At 44.9% G+C, this 22,109-nt stretch overlaps 1 protein-coding gene across 12 annotated transcripts in view; it reads right to left on the minus strand.

Moving 5' to 3' along the window:
* Positions 1-8,150: 8,150 nt before the first annotated feature.
* The window catches only part of hppy (MAP4K3-like protein hppy), a 225,569-nt gene continuing 211,610 nt past the window's right edge, over positions 8,151-22,109 (minus strand). For 11 of the 12 annotated variants that reach the window (XM_037419107.2, XM_037419105.2, XM_075866054.1 and 8 more), the window contains 2 exons: positions 18,496-18,549; positions 8,151-8,693 (listed from right to left, as the gene is read on the minus strand). In XM_037419107.2, the coding sequence (XP_037275004.2) occupies positions 8,606-8,693; positions 18,496-18,549 (142 nt within the window). In that variant the 3' untranslated portion in view covers positions 8,151-8,605. The remainder of the gene's footprint in view (positions 8,694-18,495; positions 18,550-22,109) is intronic. The other variant, XM_075866050.1, reaches the window with a different exon arrangement.

Raw genomic sequence — 22,109 nt, forward strand, 5'->3', positions numbered from 1 at the left:
TAAGGTCGTGATGGCCAATGCACAGGGAAGCTCCTGGGAAATCACGGCGATGAAATGCAAAGTGATGCAAGGCTGGGCGAACAGAACCTCTGCTTGCCCACCTGCATGTCTCCAACTGGCCTCAGCTCACTTCCACACCTCTTGCTATATTATACATGGCCTGGCTGTGCTCTTACCCTCTCCCCTTGTCTCGATTTCCTTCCACACCAACTTGCTATACTGTACTACACATGGCTATGTGCTACTCTACAATCTCTTGCCACCTCCTCACCCCACTTCAATCACTATGCTGCAGACGACGGATGAATGAAAAAAATTACACAAACTCCCACTAAAGCAAAAGATAAAATATTTGACGCAGCGTGCGCTAATGACTACACTGGCAGTAGCGTTGACACTGGCGCTCATCGTGGCGTTAGGCAGGAGAGAAACCTGAGAAGGTGCAAAGCACGCAATGAACCAGTGTTTCCTACTGGAACATGCCAAGTGTTGCTAATGGGCAATAAGATATATAAGACTCCAATTGGACACAGAGGCCTCCAGTTCGCTTTAAGTCACGCTGCGAATCTTGTTCAACAACTCACAGGATAAATCTCCCACCGGCACTACCTTGAAGTCAAGATCCAGTGCCTTTATATACGGGGTGGCCAGTGAACGGTCGTGCAGCACGAGCAGTCTTTTTTTGTTTTTAATCAAGAAACTCGCTATCAGGTGCTGCCTACGTCGGCGTTGCGAGGTGAGAGGGGCAAGCGTAGAAGAAGACAGAGAGGAGAGGGAACACGCATGTGCAATCGGGGTGAAAACGCCGCTGGGAGGCATGCCTAGAGAAGAGAGGGGAAAGCAAGAGTAGGCCAGCAGACGCTGCCCGCCTCGGTGTTGCAAGGTGAGGGGCAGCATAGAAGAGAGAGGGAGGAAACACGCATGCACAGTAAGGGTGGCCACGCCGCACATTAGATTGACCTTAACCATAAGATGCTTCGCATCTGAAAACTTTGCTCCGTCATAAAGTAGGTGCGGAGGATACTTGGTTCATTCGAGTTCGGCTCCAATCGCTCTGCTGTAAATGTTTCTCCCTCTTATAGAGACCTACCTGTAAGCAATGAACTCTGGTATGGAGATAATTCGATGATCAGTTTGAAGAGTGAACCCCTTTAAATGTTCGATGCTGTTGATGAGCTGTGTTTGTCCACACAGTTTTTGTAGAAACGACCAAGAATTAGTTCGGCTCTCCGATGGTGCTTTTTTTTTCCTGCCATTGCCACAGAGAAGCCGACTTAGTTTCGATGCAGCTGTGGTCTGGCAGATGAGAGCATGCACACATCCTTTTGAGTAATAAAAGCAAGAGTCAATTCACTTGCATTAATAAATTAAAGTGTTTTGGCAAGAGGGGGCCACAATGAGTAAACTCGACCCCTTTCTAGTTGGAGTCGAGGAGCACATCATGGCATGATAGGAGCTAAGAAAGTAAGAAGGCAGACACACTGCTAAACATTAGGCTTGCATTCAACTCTCATTTATTACACCACTCTTATATTCCTCCCACCTCCACTGGGCAATAAAAAAAAAGAGACAGGTGGTGTCTACGAAAATAAAAAGCGTCAACGTAAATGTGGCAATCCTAACATCACAGCTAGCAAAATTGTGTACACACTCGTATACATACATACATATATATATAATACAGATTCATGCGCAGCAACCACGAAGGAAGCCTACAGGAAATTTCAGGCTTATCAAAACCATTACAAGCAGTAATGTGCCTACACATACACACAGGGAAAAACAAAAGTTTGAGTACCGAGAGTATAACTACAGAGGCATCGCAACCCAAACGTACGTCACAAAATCGAGAGCGTGTCTGCTGGCCTGCTTGACTGTTTCAACTTGGCGACCGCTTTTTATCCATACGAGGTCGCACTTATAATTCAACGGTCAATTTTTGATACAACACACAAAGTGCTATATAAAAAAAATCTGGTGACTTCCACTGAAGATACACTACGGAAACTTCAAACGTACAAAACAAAGATGTACATAGGCATCGGCCAAAGTACAATCAGAATTTTGGTCCAATCTGTATCACATACATTTTTGCACAGTGTGCAGAATGTCACGATGATCGACAAAAGTTCCAAGAAATAGTAACCAGCTCAGAAACTCGAGTAGAGTAAAAGAAAGAAAATATGCAGCATTTTCATGTAAGCAGCTCTTTCTGAGCGCTCAGCAGTTCCCGAGCATCCCAAATCTGAGCTAAAGAAGAGAACTCATTGTAGATACGCTCTTAAGTCAATGAATGTGAAGTAAGAAGGGCATCCCTAGCACATGAGGCTAAGAATGGGTCAAAATGGTCTTATATTAAGCAATTTGAGACATTGCATAAGGATGCACAATAAAGTCACTAACAGAGGTGACTGTACCACCCAATCCACTCCACCAAAAAGAACTGTCTTAAAATACTTTCCAGTAGTAAGAGCTTGCATACTGCGACAAACATACAAGCAGTAAAAGCAGCAGTGTGCTTACATGATGCCTACCACTAATTAAGTCGCCCTCCACATATGCTAATGCTAACACATCTTTGCAATGTTGCCACCAGCACAAGTCAGCCAAAAACCAACAGTCTTTTCCACACCGTTTTATGAAAACTATAACACCTAACAAGGATTTTCTCATGAGGCAAGTCTAACGAAGATCAACAACCCAACTAGCTCAAACCATACAAGGTCTGCTTTCCTCATCGCGTCACGGTACAGACAACGCATTCCAAATCCAAACTTCTTCAGTTTGTTCGTCCAGAGTTTACTGAAGCACACTTTCAAGCCAGTGGAAAACACACTTGCTCAGAAATACATTACTGCACTGGCGTGCTTGCTATAACGGGTATATAGATACATGAATGTGGGCATGATGAGAAACGACCAGGATTGAATGTGATCCTAAGAGGTGGGCAGTTTGTTTCACTATGTACACCATCATAACTACGATCTATAACCAGTGGATGAGTCAGAACCATTTTCGACAGCACTTCAAGTGAGCACAAATAAGTCGCTGCTTGAGTTTTGTTGTTTTAGACAATGACCATTGATGCCTACAACAAGTGAGTAAAAAGGCAAGTACACAACACTAGTCCAAACCATTTACTTTTTTTTACCTGCAATTTTTTTAAACGGGTCTTGAGCCCCCCAAAAATTTTCATTATTATTATCAATTGAGATAAAACTTCCTGAGGTTTTGTGTATTTGTGAGCCGATTCAAATATGCAATTGTTTTTGTAGCGCAGTAGTCAGTAGTTTTTTCAAATATCAAACATTTTATATCCTTTCTTGCAGCAAGAGCTTGTCTAAGCTGATAGGGTCACCAAGTAAATAAGCACATCAAAATGACCAGGACCGAGACATTAATAAAGCAAAACAAAAATTGATGTTTCTTAGCCATTAAAAAAAAATTATGGCAACATAAAGATTTGAGAAAGTCTAGGACAAGCCAGTGTATCAGTCACGAATGTTCCACACGTCATAACTTCTGTTCAAATAGGTTCCAATGATCCACTGTCGTTTTCTTGCGCTCGGCTCTCATTGTGAGTCACTCTGATGCACTTATTTCCTTTGTAAATCTCTCTGTTTAAGGAAACTACGGCTCTGAAAATGGCATACGCAATGGATATTTTAATAACTATATATTATAGTAGAAAATATTACATTTGAAATGAGCCCAGGAATACACATAAACTCAAGGAGTTTCCACCGAAATCAACATAGAATTTAAAGGAGAGTTTCAAGTACAGCCTTTAAATCGGTGCAAAAATATAAAACAAATGTCACTTAGAACCACTCTGTGAAATGTCAACTGCATTTTCACAAAGCGCATGCGCCAACTAACCACCGCAGTTTTAAACAAGACTCGAGACGCACTGGCACAGCTGTCTTATAGCGTCTGTGATGAAGTAGCAGAGGATACACGTGCACAATACACGTGCACAGTTTGGTGACTACACAGACGACTCTGTGCGGAGTGTAATCATGGAGGTCTGTCCAAACTGTTAACACAGTTATATGCAACACAGGCGGTTACGGCTACGGCTAGGACTGTGGATACAGTTGCCACATGACCAGCCTGCCACTGCACTAAGCTACATTATCGAAACTTTGTTCACTTATTTACACTCATAGTTCGTCAGCTGGTATGCAATGAATACAAAAATAAAGAATGAACACCAACTAGTCTAACCTACGGTTCTCCTTTAATTTGAAAGCTTCCGCAAAGACTGCACGAAAAGAAATAAACATGAGCGCAAAAAATCAGCGATGGTGAACAGGGAAAAAAAAGAGTATTAAACGAACTCAAAAATTAAGCTTCCCCATAAACAGCCTAGTTCTCAAATGTCAATCAAAAAATTAATATCTGACAGGCTTAGAGAAGTCAGCAATGATGCCAGTAGTATCTCGTATTGACATAGTCCCTAGGCTATATGCTCAAAAACCTCCGATGTCATATTTAATTCCACCCAAACACTATAGCTGAAAAGCTTGAGACGTCTGTATGTTATCTAAATAGACTCTATTGACCATTGAAAATAGATCCTTATCTTATGCTTTGTCTGCTCTTGTAGCTTTATTTCTATATTTGTATGAAGAGTGACTTCTCTTTCAAAACAATTTTTATCAGGAACGTACAATGTCAAAAGTAGCTGCCCCACGGTTAAAGTGACTTGATTGTTTGTCACCCCTTTCTAAATTACAATTACCAATAATGAACCTAGTTATGGATGCACCTCGCTTTACAACTTGTGTTTTCCAAGCTCCTACGAATCACAAATTTTCCCATTCATGACCGAGAGTTTAATGAAAGATGGCATCAGTAGAACTATGTATGCTTTTGGGAACAAGCGGGACAGTTGTATCCTTGTGCCTTCCTGAATGAAAAGAAGTGATACACACGAATTCGATCAATACTTAATAAGACGAAAGGAGGGACGGCGCTTCCGGGAACATGAATCAGAGGTACAGGAAGTACCAATGCATCACTGAATCTCAGCTGTCACCTTAACATGGCTTTTGTCGACACTAACATAAGCAAAACATACTTGCACTAGTTACGACTTATGTCTGATGTTTGAAAAACATCGCATTTTTCTTTTTCAAAAGCCACGAAGTTCAAACTAAAGCTAACCGAAATCTTGGAGTTCTGCAAAAGTAGACTTTTATTATCTCTGTCAAAATCAGGTAGGGCTGTAAGTTGCCTCGAACACAACTGCAAAACTATTATGCACTCAGTAAACTAGTCTATCTTTCTGCCATTCCAAATTATTAACAAAATCTTATGCAGATGCTGTTTTGCAAGCTCATTATACCCGAGGAGCAGTTCGACAATGTACACATCTGATTGTGCTGAAAGCTTGCATGACTTGCGGCTATGGTCGACGTACAAAAGGCACTGGCCTTCACCGACATTACACATAAGCCTGTAGCCCGTACAATTCTCATATGGCCATTCAGTTAGCCTTTTCAAGCAGAAAGAGCCTCACAATTTTTTCATCGCAGTGGGAACCACACTCCTTATCAGTCAGACAAATTCACTTAGTGACACAACCACATTTCAACTCAGTTTAAGGCGCAAGGTTGTACTTTGAAGGCGAGTGGCATGTGTCAATCTGAATCGCCCATCATTGAAACCAAGCGTGGTTTGATCCACTGGAATTAACACAGCAAGACAGTAACCCCAGCTCTGCCCATGTTTTAGTTGAATGAGCAGCTGTGATATAGACTGCAAGAGTTACGAGCTCTATAAGGGACATTGCTTCGAAGCGTAGACAGCATATCTGCAAGAACTAAATTCAAATTACAAATGGGGTAATTAAATATAAAGCTGCACTTGTGAAGATCGGTGGTGTACAAAGTGCAGCCTGAGAGCTGCATGTGGTTTTTTTAGGTCTGCTGGTGGCCAGTGGCCCTAACTATGCCATCAAAATATTGTTAGTGTTTGTTCAATCAAGTATCTTAAACAAATTTTTACATTTGTTATTGCAGACCAGACTAGCACTTTAGCAGCGAAGAAAAGCAGTTCAAATGCTGCATGTGATCGACCTTAAAACTATTGGGTTTCACTGCAACTCTAAGCCATAATGTGAGCTTTCTGGAAACTTTTGGTATGCCTCTATACCTACCCCTGTGTTCAATGGTACATTACCCAAATAGGTTTCAGCTTTAGTATCGAATGAGCATTACCAAGGCGACTGCTGCAGTTTTTATTGTTGTCTTTCCTGCTTAGGCGTAAGTGTGCTCTTCGAAGAAGGCACACTTCATTAGAAAGTCCCAAAATGTAACAACTCTGAAGAGCTGTAGGTTTCCTAAAAGGCTCCCACTGAATTAGGGATCGTGATTCCAAATTCAGTGTGATGCCAAACGACGACACTTGCATTGGGTGTTACAAGATGGAACCTTGCATTTTTTTAAAACATGTCAAGAGCTGGCATGCACTGTTGTATCAACACGTCCACTAATTGGGCCTTCTTCGCTTTACACACGACGTCCTGAATTCGGCCTATAGGTCTAGTAAAGCACGACGTAGTGTTGTCATAACATCTGACTCTCGGGGAAAGCTCGACACACTGACGTGGAAAAAAAAGGCAGGTTTGTTAAGGTGCATAAGTGATCACTGTTCACTGTTAATGGAGAACACAAATGCCCAAGACAAGCAGTAATAAAATTTCTAAACAGAATACTACGGAAGCATAACACAAGTGAATATTTCTGTCACTGTTTACTCATTTTGCATACGGGCATATCTAATAGAAACAATTAAGAACCAAGTTAGAGCGTTCTTTATGCAAGACAGGACTGGGCCAAAACCTCATAGATTATAAGCTGCAAAGCCCCTCGAGACATAAAAAAACAGCTTATGCAGCTCTTTTATGTCTTTATATATTACTCGGTTCTACAATTAAACTAGGAAATTCTTCGGTTCTACAATTAAACTAGGAAATTCTTAAAATGTGACAGGATTGACTTCATATTTTTTCAAGCCATCCGACATGCAGTAATGGTTACGTCATTACAACATCTCTATTCTGAATCAAATCTGACCTTATTTTTTTACTTAGGACTTCTCGGTAGAATTAACTCCCCATTTCATAAAGCAATATACATACAACTTCTATGCAACTTGACCACACTCCCTCAGTAGACCACACTCCCTCAGCAGAGTTCAATAAAGTCCTGTATATTCCGATGAAATCAACTAGGATCTGCTAGCAAGACTTAGGAAATGAAGTTGTTGTGTCCATAGAGTGACAAAATAAAAATGACAGGGCTCTAGCTTGGACAAAACATTTGCTAATGTTGACCTATGAACACACAATTCCACACGGTGTCCAAAACAGCGACCCATCAGTATCTAAAATGACTTCCCATTATTCCTCCACTCATGACTCGCAAGGCTTATAGGACCTTCTATACCAGTCTCTGCACGCTTTCGCTAAGAAGCACCACATGAAACTGTTCAAGGTGTGCTCATAGAAAATAGTAGCTGAAGCGCATGCTTCATTGTGCAACGCTGCAAATAAACAGCTTGTCAACATAAAAAGTCCTAAAACGAGAGCAGCTCTAATAAAACAAAAAACCCCTCCGGAGTCGCTTGACACACTTAAGAAAAGAAGTGCGCCCTAACATTTGTCTACCGCTTCCGCAAAGAGCAATTTCATTTGTCTATACAAAAATAAGTGTGGGTTTCAATATATGTACACAAATAAATACCGACCAACTGTAGACATGGACAGATGAACATAGGGAAAAAAGTGAATGAGACAAAGAAATATTAAAGAAGACCTGAAGAAAGAAATAACTGTGAACAATCACTCCATCTGTACAGCTCATCATCATTGTCGCAGACTAAAGAGAAATTAAAATACAAAGAGAAAAGAATGCAGTGAACAAGAGATGAATTCTATCTCAGAATCTGAGTAGCAGTGACACCTGGCGGACGGCAGATGATGCACTTTCGTCAAAACTAAAATGCCGATGACTCTCTCACTTTGCCGAAGCTGCAAGCTCAGTAACGCTACAGAGTGCCTGCTTCGGCAATGATGAACGCACCCAATGTCGTTCGGACAGTCATTGAAACTGCGTGCAGGTCCCGCTTCTAGCATTTCATTTACAATTTGTCTGCACTAGCCCAAACTCACGTGAGTGTGTTAGAAGACCATAGTTGACTCTCAATTCACTGCGTACCTCATCCAGAAACGAGCGTGCACACACAGCACAAACACATGAAACGCGTCACTCGAAGCAACGTCCCACTGTCTCCAGAATCCATGTGTCTGTCTGTGACATCGCCGAACGAAGTTCCTCGAATCACAGTGTTGAAACCGAAGACCGGAAGGATTCACGCAGTGACGACATTTGCAAACTTCCCGACCAGTGCAAAGAGACCGGCATTTCCCGTCTTGTATCAGTTTCCAAAGCTCTTCGACGGACCACAGCAACGACACTGGCGTCTTCAGAAGCGGATGAGTGAGCTTCCGCCTTGCAGTGAACTTTTTTTCACCGGCCATTGTACTGCTTCGGATGCCCCAGGAAGGTTGCAAACCAGATGCCACACGGCCATTGTCCTAGTAACTGTTCTCATGGCCGGCAAGGATGTAGATGTTGGAAGGTCCGGTGGGTGTGTCCGTCGCTTTACTCTCGAGCACAACGATCCTGCAAAGAGAAAATACTCGTCAGGCTCGTCAATCCTTGATCTCACCATGCAATCCTAATCTACGACGATCAGCCAAACAGCCAACGGGGTTATGGCTCCTCGAGAAAGACACTGTATTTACTTTCTGCAATTAAGCTCCAAGCTATAAACAGCTTTCATATGTTCCGAAAAACCTAATCGCAAAAGATCACGCCAATAAAGAAAACACTGTAGGGTAGATGCAACAAAATTTCAGCGTTACATAAGCACAACAAGGAACTAAACTCCTATACAAGAACTTTAGAACTTTAAGAGAGGAAAGCCCAAACACGCTGGATAACATTCCAAGATTGTAAAGCCTACCAACAGATTAAGTGCTTACTCAAGCAAAAAGACTCACTCAAATATTTAAAGTTAAGACCTCTAAAAACTACTGTATTTGTAAAAAGCCCTATAAAATCTAACTATTTTTAAATCTGGATGGCTCACAGTTGGGAAATCCCGTGAACGTCATTACCAACTGACAAATCGCAAACTGAGAAAAGCCTGAACTTTAGATTAAGAACATGATCGGTGATTGAAATAAGACTGCCGTAACTGTCACCCTAAATTTTATAACCTCATTGTGCACACTCTTCAAACATAATGCACGACACGAGCCAATGCCACGCAAGCCTGTTCTGTAATTCTCACACAGTGCGCCATTATTGCCTATGCATCCACACCAGTTTGAAACACGGCAGCGGATGGACCATAACACCTGATGTGTTACCTAACAAGCTCATTGCCCTGCTCCCCTTTAGCCAGGTTTAAGAACAACACAGGGTTGTCCTTGAAATTTGAAAAAAGTGACAGTTTTTCCAAAAGGGCAAAGCAATTAATGCAATAGCAACATATTCAAGTGTTTTACGAAGCAGGGTTGACTCTTTTAGGAGCAATGGTAATTGTAGTAAACATGTGCTTGCTAAGTAACCAAGTTTCCTTCGGCGCAGCCGGAAGACCACTACAAGCCTCATGCGTAGTGACGACAATGAAATACGAAGTGAGGCTGGTAGTCAACTCATTGAGATCCAATCTCACGTAACTCTACAAAACGCTGGTGTGAGAGAACATGACCATTCCAGGTACACTTCTGGCACCGTTCTTTCATGTTGAGAGCGCAGCCTGTGGAAGCTCCCCCCTGCTGTGGGGGCACAAGCTGAGCGCTAATAGTTGCCATGATAGCCTCCTCCTGTTCCTTGTTCGCTCATGAGATAAGTGCGCGTGCAGACGACCCCAGCGGAAAAGGTGATGTTCGCTTCGCAGAAAGAGGAGGCTAGCGCATCCTTCCCCGCATATATACGTACATTTACTAATACGAGAATGACGGTGACGACGAGGGAAAAAACCAGCCAAGACTGCCGATATAACTGCTATCGCAATAAAACAATACAATGCATACATGGGTGTTTTCTTTTGGTGCAAATTTATGTTCTGGTAAGAATGATTAAGCAGAGAAGTTGGCACTTTCATGCGCCTTATATGTCATTAAAGATTACAAAAAAGTAGAAGTTGGATTCGTTAGTGCTTCTAGTGCCCACCTTGCACATCTATCACTGCCAAGTATGCATTCTTTTATTTCCTGACAAACCAGGTACATAATGTGAAGTACTGCCCTCGCTGATAAAGATCACAAAATAGATTCAAGCACTAACAGACTTCTGGTAAGTGCTAAGCTATGGGTCCAAGTGTCAAAAATGAAGTGTTGTGAGATGCAGTGTTCAAGACGAGAGTAGTGACGGCATACACAAGCTTCCTCAAGCTGTTTTATTTAAAGGGGCACTAAAAGGATAACATATTTTTCATGTGTACCGGTGCACATTGGCGCTAGCTCTGTGCCAGTGAGAGAAAGGACGACGACGTTTGTGTGTAGCGCTCTCTGCCTCCTGTTTTCTGTGCTGCAGCTGCCTTGCTTGTCCTGGTGAGTTTCTTGCTAAAACTCCTCTGAAGAACACGCTTGTTACATTTGGTGGAGCGCTGCTGCGTCGTTCCCCTTTTTGTCCTGGAGCTCCGCAACCGGACTTTACCATCTGCCCCCGAAATGGCCGAGGACGCTGCTCCTTCTCAAGCACCACCTACGATCATGTGTGCTGGGACGCTTCATCAACATGACCCTACGATGTTCAACGGCGCCGATGAACTTGACGTCGAAGACTGACTGGTACAGTTTGAGCGTGTTAGCGGTCCTAACAAATGGGATGACCCTGCTAAGTTGACGCGCTTCAGCTTCTATCTGACTGATGTGGCGAAACTATGGTACTACAACCATGAAGCCGAGTTCACCACCTGGTCGGCATTCAAAGAAATCATCGCTTCGTTCTTCGGTCGGCCCGGATTGCGCAAGCTTCGCGCCGAACATCGCCTCCATGCCAGAGCCCAAAGAAACGGTGAGACGTTTAGAAGTTATATTGAGGACATCATCGATCTGTGTAAGCGCGTGAATGCATCTATGTCCGCGCGGAGTCTGACAAAATAAGGCACATACTGAAAGGCATAGATGACGATGCATTTCATATGCTGGTAGCCAAGTGCCATCAGACAGTAGCACAGGTCATTGAACTGTGCCAAAGCTTTGACGAGCTGCGCAAAGAGCGCCTTTCTACCCGAATATTCAGCGCCAGTGGCGCTAAATATTCCACCTTGCTGTCACAAATTAAGCGATACATCCGTGAGGAAGTAGCTCGTCAGCTCTCTATTGTCACGTCTGTCACCGAGAGTCCCACGGCACTGGATCCCTCGCTCCGTCGTGTCATTCAGGCTCGAGTTGCTAAGGCGGTTCCACCTCTTGCACCACCAACGCAGCCTGCAGCACCTCTCACCTATGCTGAGGCCGTTACCCGTTCCTATGCTCGACCAACGCAAACACCATCCGCCCCCGTCACCAACTTCAACTCGCCACCACGCCCTGTTCACCCAATACGCCCGGTTCTCGCGCAACTTCTCTCGCCTCCCGGACCACCTCACAACCCTTGGCGACTCCAGACAACAGGCCCATCTGCTACGCCTGCGGCATTTCTGGCTATGTTGCGCGTCACTGTCGTCGTAAGCACAGTGTTTATGCCAATGATTACATCCCCAACCTCGACTACATGCCACAGCAGCCAGCATACCATGTTTCCATCGACTCATCGGGCGCTTATTCGTGCCGTGCCAGTTCCCCCTCACGTCGATCTCCTCCTCCCCGGCGCCGCTCCATTTTTCCTATGCTCCGCTGTACCAACCCCACGCAAGAGCAAAATTAAGAGCCGCAGTTCCTGAGGCACAAACTGCGTTCTCGTCGAAAATTTCAAGGCCTCATCTTTCGCCTCCGAACGAGATCGCGGTTAATATTGGTGGTGTCGCGACAAACGCTCTTGTCGACACAGGAGCTGCCATTTCTGTTTTAAGTGAAATTTTGTGCTGCAAACTGCAGAAAGTGACGACAACCGATTCTGATCTGTTATTGCGGACGGCGAGCTCGCTGCACGTTAAGCCTTTGGCGGCGTGCACGGCACGTCTTTTTATGAACGACGCATTCTACATTGTGGAATTCGATGTCCTACCAAATGCGTCCCAGGACGTGATCCTTGGTTGGGACTTCCTTTCTACACATGATGCGCTCGTTGACTGCGCTGGAGCTCGACTCGCTTTGTCCCCTTTCAGTACCACAGTCGTCGACATCCCGAGCCCGGTGCCTAAACTGGTTGCGCTGCTGATGCTATCATTTCTCCGTTCTCTGCCACCCTGGTGTCCGTTTCCTCTGATTCTGTGATTTGACCGCGCCCTGTTTACACCGTCTGAAGACTGTGGACGCCGAAGGAACCTCATACTCCCATTTGCTGTCGTTACCCTTGCGCATGGTGCCGATGTGGTCTACGTGTGCAATGCCTTTCCTTGTTCGGCAAACTCTGTTCGCGGTGAATGTGTTGGACATTTAGACAGTTTTGAGGCCATCTTCCCTTTGGATGTAGCGTGCGAAAAGACACAGTTTACGATAAATGCCGTCGCCTCCACCGTTTACGATAAATGCCGTCACCTCCGCCGCAGCTACAACCTCCCATGTCCAAGACATCCTCCCGCGTAGCATCGATAACGCGCTTACGCTAGTCCAGCGCACAAAGGTCGTTCAACTGCTTGAACGCTACCGTGCCTCTTTTGATGTTGGCCAGCTATTATTGGGGCGCAAGTCTGTAGTGGTCCATCGTATTGACACCAGTCATCATGCTCCCCTGCGACAGCGTTCCTTTCGAGTATCGCAGGCCGAACATCGCATTATTAGCGACAACGTCGTTGACATGCTGAAACGTGGCGTGATTCAGGAATCGAAAACAGTCCCTGGGCCTCTCCTGTCGCGCTGGTGCGGAAAAAAGACGGTTCAATAAGATTTTGCATTGACTACCACCACCTAAACAAGATTACGGGGAAGGATGTTTATCCCCTACTCCGCATCGACGACGCCCTAGACTGCCTTCAACCAGACGAATATTTCTCATCACTGGATCTGCTCTCAGACTACTGGCAAATGCCCATGGCTGAAGCCGATCATCCGAAAACAGCGTTTGTCACCCCTGACGGTTTATATGAATTTAACGTAATGCCTTTTGGCCTTTGCAACGCACGTGCTACCTTCAAAAGGATGATGGCCACAATTCTCAGAGGCCTCAAATGGCAAACATGTTTATGCTACTTAGATGACATAGTGTTTTTTTCTGCAGATTTCCCATCTCATATCGCTCGCCTTGAACAAGTTCTTGAGTGCCTCACTAATGCCGGCCGGCAGTTAAACCTAAAGAAATGTCATTTTGGAGCCCGTCAGCTTACCATCCTAGGCCACGTCATCTCTAAAGAAGGAATTTCGCCAGATCCTGCCAAACTTCGAGTAGTTGCCGAATATCCCAAGCCCAGCACTAACTACGAAGCTTTATTGGGCTGTGCTCATATTTTAGGCATTTCATCCACAATTTCGCTTCCATTTTGTCCCCCTTGACACAGCTTCTCGCCGGCAGCAATGACCTCTCAGCTTGGAATGCCGATTGCGATGAGTCACTTACGACGGTTCGCCAACTCCTCACGTCTCCTCCAACTCTGTGCCACTATGATCCCAACGTGTCTACAGAAATACACACGGATGCTCGCGGTGTCAACCTTGGAGCGGTACTTGCTCAGCGAAAACCAGACTTTGGCGAGTACGTTGTAGCATATGCCAGTCGTACTCTCACAAACGCGAAGTCAAATTACTTTGTCACAGAAAAGGAGTGCTTGGCAATTGTTTGGGCAATCGGTAAGTTTCGCACCTACCTCTATAAGCGTCGGCTTGATGTCCTTACCGACCACCACGCGCTATGCTGGCTGTCGTTCTTGAAAGACCCGACTGGACACCTGGCTCGCTGGGCTTTATGATTACAGGAGTATGATATACGTGTGATTTATCGCTCTGGTCGAAAACACTCAAACGCTGACGCCTTATCTCGATCGCCACTGCCTTCCAACTCTGGCAACTCACCAGCCTCCACTTGTTATTCATCATCTCTGACCATCACCGACATGCCAGAAGAACAGCGCAAAGATCCCTGGATCGCCTCCCTGCTTGACACTGTGTCTCAACGGGCCCTAAACTCCGCCTCACACACCCTACGTCATCAAGTTCATCACTTCGCACTTCGTGAAGGCTTGCTATATTGTCGCAGCTACCTGACCAACAGCCGCAGGTGGCTCCTCGTGATCCCCCGTCATTTGCGCGCGGTCATTTGCAGTGCCTTCCACGACGACCCTCAGTGCGGTCACGTTGGCTCGTTCAAGACGTACTCGCGTCTTCGCCTAAGGTACTACTGACGAGGGATGTATCGATACGTTTGCCGGTACGTTTAGTCGTGCCGTGCAAGCCAACGTCGCAAGGTTCCTACTCACAGCACTGCTAGTTCTCTACAGCCGTTGCCCTGCCCTACCCGACCAGTCGACTGCGTCAGAGTCGATCTCTTCGGTCCACTACCGACCACTATTGAAGACAACCGCTGGATAATAGTCGCCATTGACCACCTCATGTGGTACGCAGAAATATCTGCGCTACCAGCCACCATCGCGAAAGACGTCATGTGGTTCCTTCTTCATCATCTCATTCTGCGCTATGGGGCCCCACGTGAATTACTTAGCGACCGTGGCCGCGTCTTCCTCTCAAATGCAATCAAGGTTATGCTCTAAGTATGCCGCATTGTACTCCGCACCGCTTCTGCATACCATCCTCAGACTAACGGCATGACGGAACGCTTCAATCGTACCCTTGCCGACATGCTGGCGATGTACATGTCTGAAGACCACATAAACTGGGACCACGTACTCCCTTTCGTCAGCTACGCTTGCAACTCTGCCTCTTAAACTACCACTGGCTTCTCTCCCTTCTTTCTACTGTATGGACGTGAACCTTCATGTTCTATGGACACCATTCTGCCGTACCAACCGGACTTTTCTGAAGGCAAACCCATCTCTCAAGCTGCTGCTTACGCTGAAGAATGCCGTAAACTGGCTCGCTCGTACACCACGCAAGATCAGTCGTGCCGAAAATTCCGTCATGACACCTCTGCGTCTGATGCCCATTACTGTCCGGGAAAGCTGGTTTGGCTTTGGGTCCCATCCACAACTCCCGCACTTTCTACCAAGCTTTTGTCACAGTACCACGGTCCTTACTGCATACTGGAGCAGACATCTCCCGTAAACAACGTCGTCGGGCCGGTCGACCTATTGCCCGATCATCGCTGCCGAGGTCGCGAAACAGTTCACGTCACGCGACTCAAACCCTGCTACGACCCACCTATAGCGTCTTTTCCTTAAGTGGCCATCGCCAGGATGGCTCCTTTTTGTGTGGGGAGGAAATTGTACCGGTGCACATGGCGGTAGCTCTGTGCCAGTGAGAGAAAAACTACGACGTTCGTGTGTCGCGCTCTCGGCTTTCTGTTTTCTGTGCTGCAGCTGGCTCGCTTGCCCTGGCGAGTTTCTTGCTGAAACTCCTCCGAAGAACACGCTTGTTACACATGTATTAAAAATTACGATTTCACAGTACAAGAAAACACAACTGTTGCCCCAAGAAGACATTTAGTTAGCGAGTAAATGCACAAAGAGAACATGTGAAAAGCACTACCACCTTCAAATTTTCACACTAAAGGCCAAAACGTAAGACACCTTGACAGTGTTTACTAGGTTCTATGTGGTTTCTATTCAGCGAAAATGATGCCCATTGTACTCTGAGGAGGCCAGAGGACCGCATACCAAGTTTCGGAAAATTTCGTTGAGCCAATACAGCCAAAACAAGAAATAGTACACACTTCGAAAGTTATGACGTTGTACCCGGAGATTTCGGAAAGAAATAAAAAAAATAAAACTTTCAGCTTGATTTTCTCTTTTGTTGCTAAACTGGTGGTGACATTAACGACGGTGGAATTTTCAAAATATAACAAATCAGTATAAACTGATGCATTTCACTTCAGTGCAGTTTTAAAGAGCTGTCTACTACTCTGAAAAAAAAAAGTGTACAGAAAATGAGAACATCGTTCATCACATCGGTGGGAACGAACATGCCTTTCCCCCCCATCACACAAAACAGGAAATCATAATTTTAATGTAACATCGAAAGTCAACAAAAAATGACCGCTAGCGCCACTCAACAGCGATGTGGTCAATCTACTGGCAAGACCGAAAATCCTCCAGGTACGCTCAATTTTTTTTAAAACCAAATTCCGTTCTAAAGTTTTTAAAAAATTTCTATTCACTTTTCAGAGAAACCACCACAAGGTAGGACACTTCAGGCAGTATGCTTATTATAGTTACATACAAAAAATAGAAGCGATGAAGGATGATAGACAGTCTCTTTAAGTACTGACATCAGTGTGTCAAAGTGACAACGTGTATGAGGAGAGACGCAGAAATAGATTTGTTGCTTCAAGAACACCTGATCGAAGAACCTGATGGAATATGCCCATAACAAGACCCTTTGTTGGACAGAGGGACACACACGTCCCACTTCTTACTCCTTTTTTCAGCACTGTTGCTCCTTAGTAGAGCTCACACTACCACTTCTAAACCACCAACTTCATCTATTGAGCATGCTACAACATAGCTTATGCAATTTCATGACATTTCTACAAGGTGGAAGCATGCAACAAGTCAAGAAGCACTTTTCCTTTTTTTGCCTGTCCACATTTCAAGTTTTGTGTTTTTGTGACCTAATTTAGACCAAGACAGAGATGTCTCCTGAATAAACCTAGTTTTTCTTGCACTACGGTAACCACTCAACAAGAACTATCATCAGCGTTTTGCGATGTTTCAGCGTGAATGGATAAACTGAACATGTTTTATGAAAAACAGTGCGATTCACAAGCTCAATGTTAGGCATACAGTGCATAGCGATAGTGTGGGGTCAGTGCGTATCGATTGCATAGTTTTACCTCAAAGCTGCTCAAATTATCACAATGTTGTGCAGAGACGCCAGAAAACTATCAGCATCATGAACCTGCATGCGCTCCCTTTGCGGTCTTCTTCATCTTGCTCTTCACTAAGAACACATGCACCAATTTGCTCGGCACGAGATGCAACAACTCCGATGGGCGAGAATATGGGTGCAGAGAGAGAAAGAAAGAAAAAGAAAGATACATAAATAAATAAATAGGAGAGAAAGAAAGGGAAGGCGAGAGATGAGTATGTAGAGAGAGCTGGAAGAAAAAAAGAGAAAGGGAAGAAAAGCAATAGACAGGGACACAATAGACAAAGAAACAAAGAGGTAGAAAAAGATGACTATGAAAGAGATAAAAAAAAGAGAGGGCACATGTAGCCGTGTATAGTACAGCATAGCAAGAAGTGAGAAAGGCAAGCGAGTGTGAGGAAAAAAGTAAGGATGAGGGCAACATCACCAGCTATGCCATTTACTCCGAGTTCAGACCACCAGTGCATAGCAGCCCCGATTTTATTTAATTTTTTTTCTTTCTAAAGGTAAGACTTTTACTTTAAAGGAACCACTAGAGTTACTCTGAAGCTTGTGAGAGAACTTTACAACAGTTGTGATGACGTAACTTCTGGTCACACTCACTACCCCTTCTTGACTGGCACGCAACGGTGATCCACTGGTGCTCAACTAGCGAAAAAGTGCGCAAGAAGCGCATGTGCACTATGTGCCGCGTTCCGCTACATGCCGATTGCTTCACACCATTTTACAAAAATATATGAATTGTCTCAATAGACAACGGGACATCCGAGTACCACTTTTTTTTTTTTTGAAATAATGAAACGCTCGTTAACTTTCAGGCTGGGTTTTTTTCTTTTTTTTTTCTGGAAATGAAGAGTGACTAATAAGTCACCAGAAATGTTTCCAAAACAATAAGATTTGCTCTTTTATGTGTCCACTAAAGGGTTAATGTGGTTTCAGGCTTGAACAGTAATATATGCCATCATCACACAAAATGTATCTCAATGTTACTGAAATAGCAAAACAGGCAAGTGCTGCGCATCAAACAGCAAGGTTCAACCCAATTTCTTTAACAAAGGAACAGAGGAGCTCAATGTTTTCTTCAAGTGCCCCTACTTCATCTTGAGCTGTCATGATATTAACGGAGGCACCTTGTACATTTACAGTTTACAGTAGCAATACATATCCCTGTGAAAGAACTATTGCTTGCAAGATCTGGCTGGCTTCTTCTGTAATTATAGTTTTTTCAGGGCTCGATGACAATTCGCGCTAAAAAACTGAAACTCAAAAGTGGAAAAACCAAAAGAAAAAAAGAAAAGAAAGACAAACTGCGAAGCAAGAACATGAAGACTGACCTTTCTGCCTGCTCGCACGTTGGGTCGGCTGCCGTGAACCCAAAATACTTTGCGCTGAACGGGCGGAAAGGGAAAAAAAAAGGTGAACATAAAAACTTGCACAACAGGCAAACTGAAAATGTAAGCGAACTTTATAAGAACAAAACAAAAATTAATGGATAAAGAGCTAGCTTCAAGGAATTGTCTGGGGAATTGTGGCCTTACCCGCTCTTTGCCGTTAGCAAGCTCGACTCGCATACATACTTCTCGCAAAAATGGCCACACAAAAACTCAGCTCAGCTCATCGGACAAACTAAGTTTGTCTCAGCGTTCCGTGATGGTTTAAAGAGATGGAAGCACATGTCCCAACGAGAGACAAAAACAAGAGCAGGCTCGACAGTGACAATGAAATGACACAACATGTTAGCAAGTGTGTCACAATGAAAAAAATTGCAAATTCTTGGTCAGGAATTGCAATCCAGTAAAGCCTCGTTGGTTCGGATTTCACAGAACCAAAAATAAGCACCTACATGAATGTCCACCGAGTAGAAATGAAGCCTGTTCACTGCAGTCACTCAAGAGTTAGTGCAGTTGGTTTTTATGGCGCAAGAGCAGCAATGCCCCGGTGGACGGTGATCACACTTTGCTAATGGACTGCTAGAAACACAGTGTCACACGCAGTGGTAGACGTGGCGGCAGTGTAGCAAGCAGTAGCATGGCTTTTTTTAGTTACTTTACAGTTTGAGCTGATGACGATGATAATGTGGATGAAAGAACCCCACTTCACTTGGATGTGAACTTTTTTTTTCATCTGTTGAGTCATGCATTTGCAGTGTTTCACGCTCAGCCCACTCTAAGGATCGTTTGAACTGAATGGTCTGCAGTCAAATATAACCAAAGTAACGATAGTTTGATGCCATTAAACAATGCATGTGCCTACTTAAACAAAAAAGTCCCAATTATTAAGCTTTTACGGCTTTAATAAACAAATATGGTGGGCTTGACACCCTTCCACCCTTTCACCACTTGCAGAACCTGCAAGCATAGCCTTTGAGGTTGAGGCAAACTATTCTGAGACATCGGTGGTGATGCAAAATGGGACACCCTTTAGTGCCACTAAGTCTTATACACCCTGTTCACCTCCAAGCTCTACGAGATGTCCAAACTAATCGAAGTACGAATAAATATGTCTGAATTACCAAGAGATTTGTGCCATAGAGTTATGTACATGTCGGAAGGGACAAGATGACACGTCCAAAATTTACCAAATTAATGAGGCTTTGCTAAAATGTCGAGGAACAAACAGGTTTATAGAATAAGAACATCAAGCAGCTGTTATAAGGGATCATGATTAAGTGCCTTTATAAAAAACATAATTTTTGTTTTCATTAAATAAAAACCTAAGATAGTGTTTAATTGGGACTATCTGCCAAGTGCAAAGTGTGTAAAATGAGCGAATGACTGCTATTAAGAAAACAAGACTTGTCAGCAGTGGGCTATGTGATCAACGTCTCCGATAAAGAAATCAACTCTACTTAAGGGGGGGACACGGGTTGTGGAGACCGAAAAATCGCGAAAAAACTAGTTTTTTTAGCATTTTTGAAATCTACAGCTACTAGTGCACTTATACCGTGAATTTCATGCCTAGAATATCATTATTTTAGCCGTTAAGACCCTTTATACGGCGCTTTCTAGCTAAATCTGAGCTGAAATCGATGTTGAAATCGCAAACATTCCGTGACGCGCCCTTGCCCTTTCATGTGCGCCAGCACGACCCGCTTGGTCTCAGTTGAGAGAGCCGTCTTTCGCCTTCAAATTCCTGCAAGAATGGGTCCGATTCAACCATTGGCAGCTTGTAAAATGAGCGGCAAAAAGAAGTATCAGAGAGCCTTCCTATTCGCTACTTCGCGCATGTGACTTGAGCTTGCCTCCCTATTGGTAGAGGCTCCTGGCTTTGTCTGCTCCGGGTATGAAGGCGCGCGTCCATGCGCGCCATTTTGCCTCAGTGTCAGCGTAGAAGTTTCATGATGTCAAATACTGAGCGCAAATTACGCACGTGGCACAAGTTTGGTGCGAAAAAGGTGCGAAGGAGGCTAGTTGTGAATTTCAAGAAGCGCTCTGTGATACAGCAAAAACCCCCCAGACGCTACACTCTCCGCATCCCATGGCGAAGTCATCGACGCTCCCACGGAAGGCCTAGCTACCGCATCAGTTGTCACGGAGCCTGTGCAAAGTCCGTCAGCCGCGGAGCCTTCGAGCAGCGGTCGCGTGCGTCTAGATACTATCTATCGGCAGCAATCTGACTTGGAAGAGGAGCGAGCTAAAGCCGAAGATAAGTTATCGGAGTTGTCGTCCGCTCAAGCGACGAAGCGGAAACGAGCATTCGTGGTTGACGGTGCCGACGAAGCAGCTCGGCCGCCTGATGGAACTACGTTCACAATTATAGATTTGGACACAGTGAACAGCGCTTTGTTGGCATTCCCAAAGTGCAAGGCATGCAACAGAGAACTGCAGATTGTCCGCGACGACCGGGAATTCGGACTCGCCATGAAGTTGCGTTTTGTGTGTTCGACCTGTGGGGAGACTGCGTCGTTGTGGAGCTCGCCCCGCATAAGTAGCGATGAACGTATCAAACCTAGTGCTGTTAACGTTTTGGCTGCGCATGCCATGCAGGCAACGGGGAACAGACAGACCGCGCTGAATGATGTGTTCTCGTTGATGGGCATCAGCCGTCGCGGTCTTCACACGAAAACGTGGCAACACTACGTGAAGACGAAGTTGGCACCCGCGGCCGATCGTGCTGCACGCAATTTGACGAGCAACTGCGCGCGGTCGGTTCGCAAACTCTACGCCGAACTTAATATAGGCCACATGGGAAACATAGTGGTGTCGTTTGATTGGTTATGGATGACTCGCAATCATTCGTCGCATATCGGTCTCGGCACCGACATAGAATTGTTCAGCAGGCTGGTCCTTGACTTCGTTGCTTTGAGTGACTTTTGTGCTGGATGCGAGTCGGGCCCAAAGGTGATTCTTCTTACGCAGCAGGAAAGAACATCACCACTGTCAGAAACACTGTCAGAAAAACAGTGACAAAAAGGCTGGGGAAATGGAGGTTGAGGCTGCTCAAATCCTCTTCAGGAGGTCACTTGAGCGGCACAACCTTCGCTACACCACGGTGCTTTGCGATGGGGACAGCCGCAGTTACCTTGCGCTACAAGAAGATATGGTTTATGGGTATATCTCAGTGGAAAAAGAGAACTGCATTAATCATGTCCAGAAGCGGGCATTGCTATGCGAAACTTGATTGCAAAACACAAAGGCTCTGGCTTTGAGAGTCTTGGGGGAAAGGGCCGCTTGACAGGAGACCTGATCTCCAAGCTCACCAATTATTATGGGTGGGCTCTGACGACAAAAAGTGGTGATGTTGATGCTATGCACACAGCAGTGATGGCCACTTATCATCAACATCACGTCCAATGATAATGTGGCAAACCACACTCAGTGCCCACCTGGTCCAAATTCCTGGTGCAAACAAAATGCGGCAAAGGCCAAGGAGGCATTCCCAAACATCGTCGAAAGCTGCCTCCACATGTCTGCTAAGCCTTACTTCCCATTTATGAGCGCTTGTCAGA

This window comes from Rhipicephalus microplus, chromosome 6 (genome assembly GCF_043290135.1).
Source record: "Rhipicephalus microplus isolate Deutch F79 chromosome 6, USDA_Rmic, whole genome shotgun sequence".
NCBI lineage: Eukaryota > Metazoa > Arthropoda > Arachnida > Ixodida > Ixodidae > Rhipicephalus > Rhipicephalus microplus.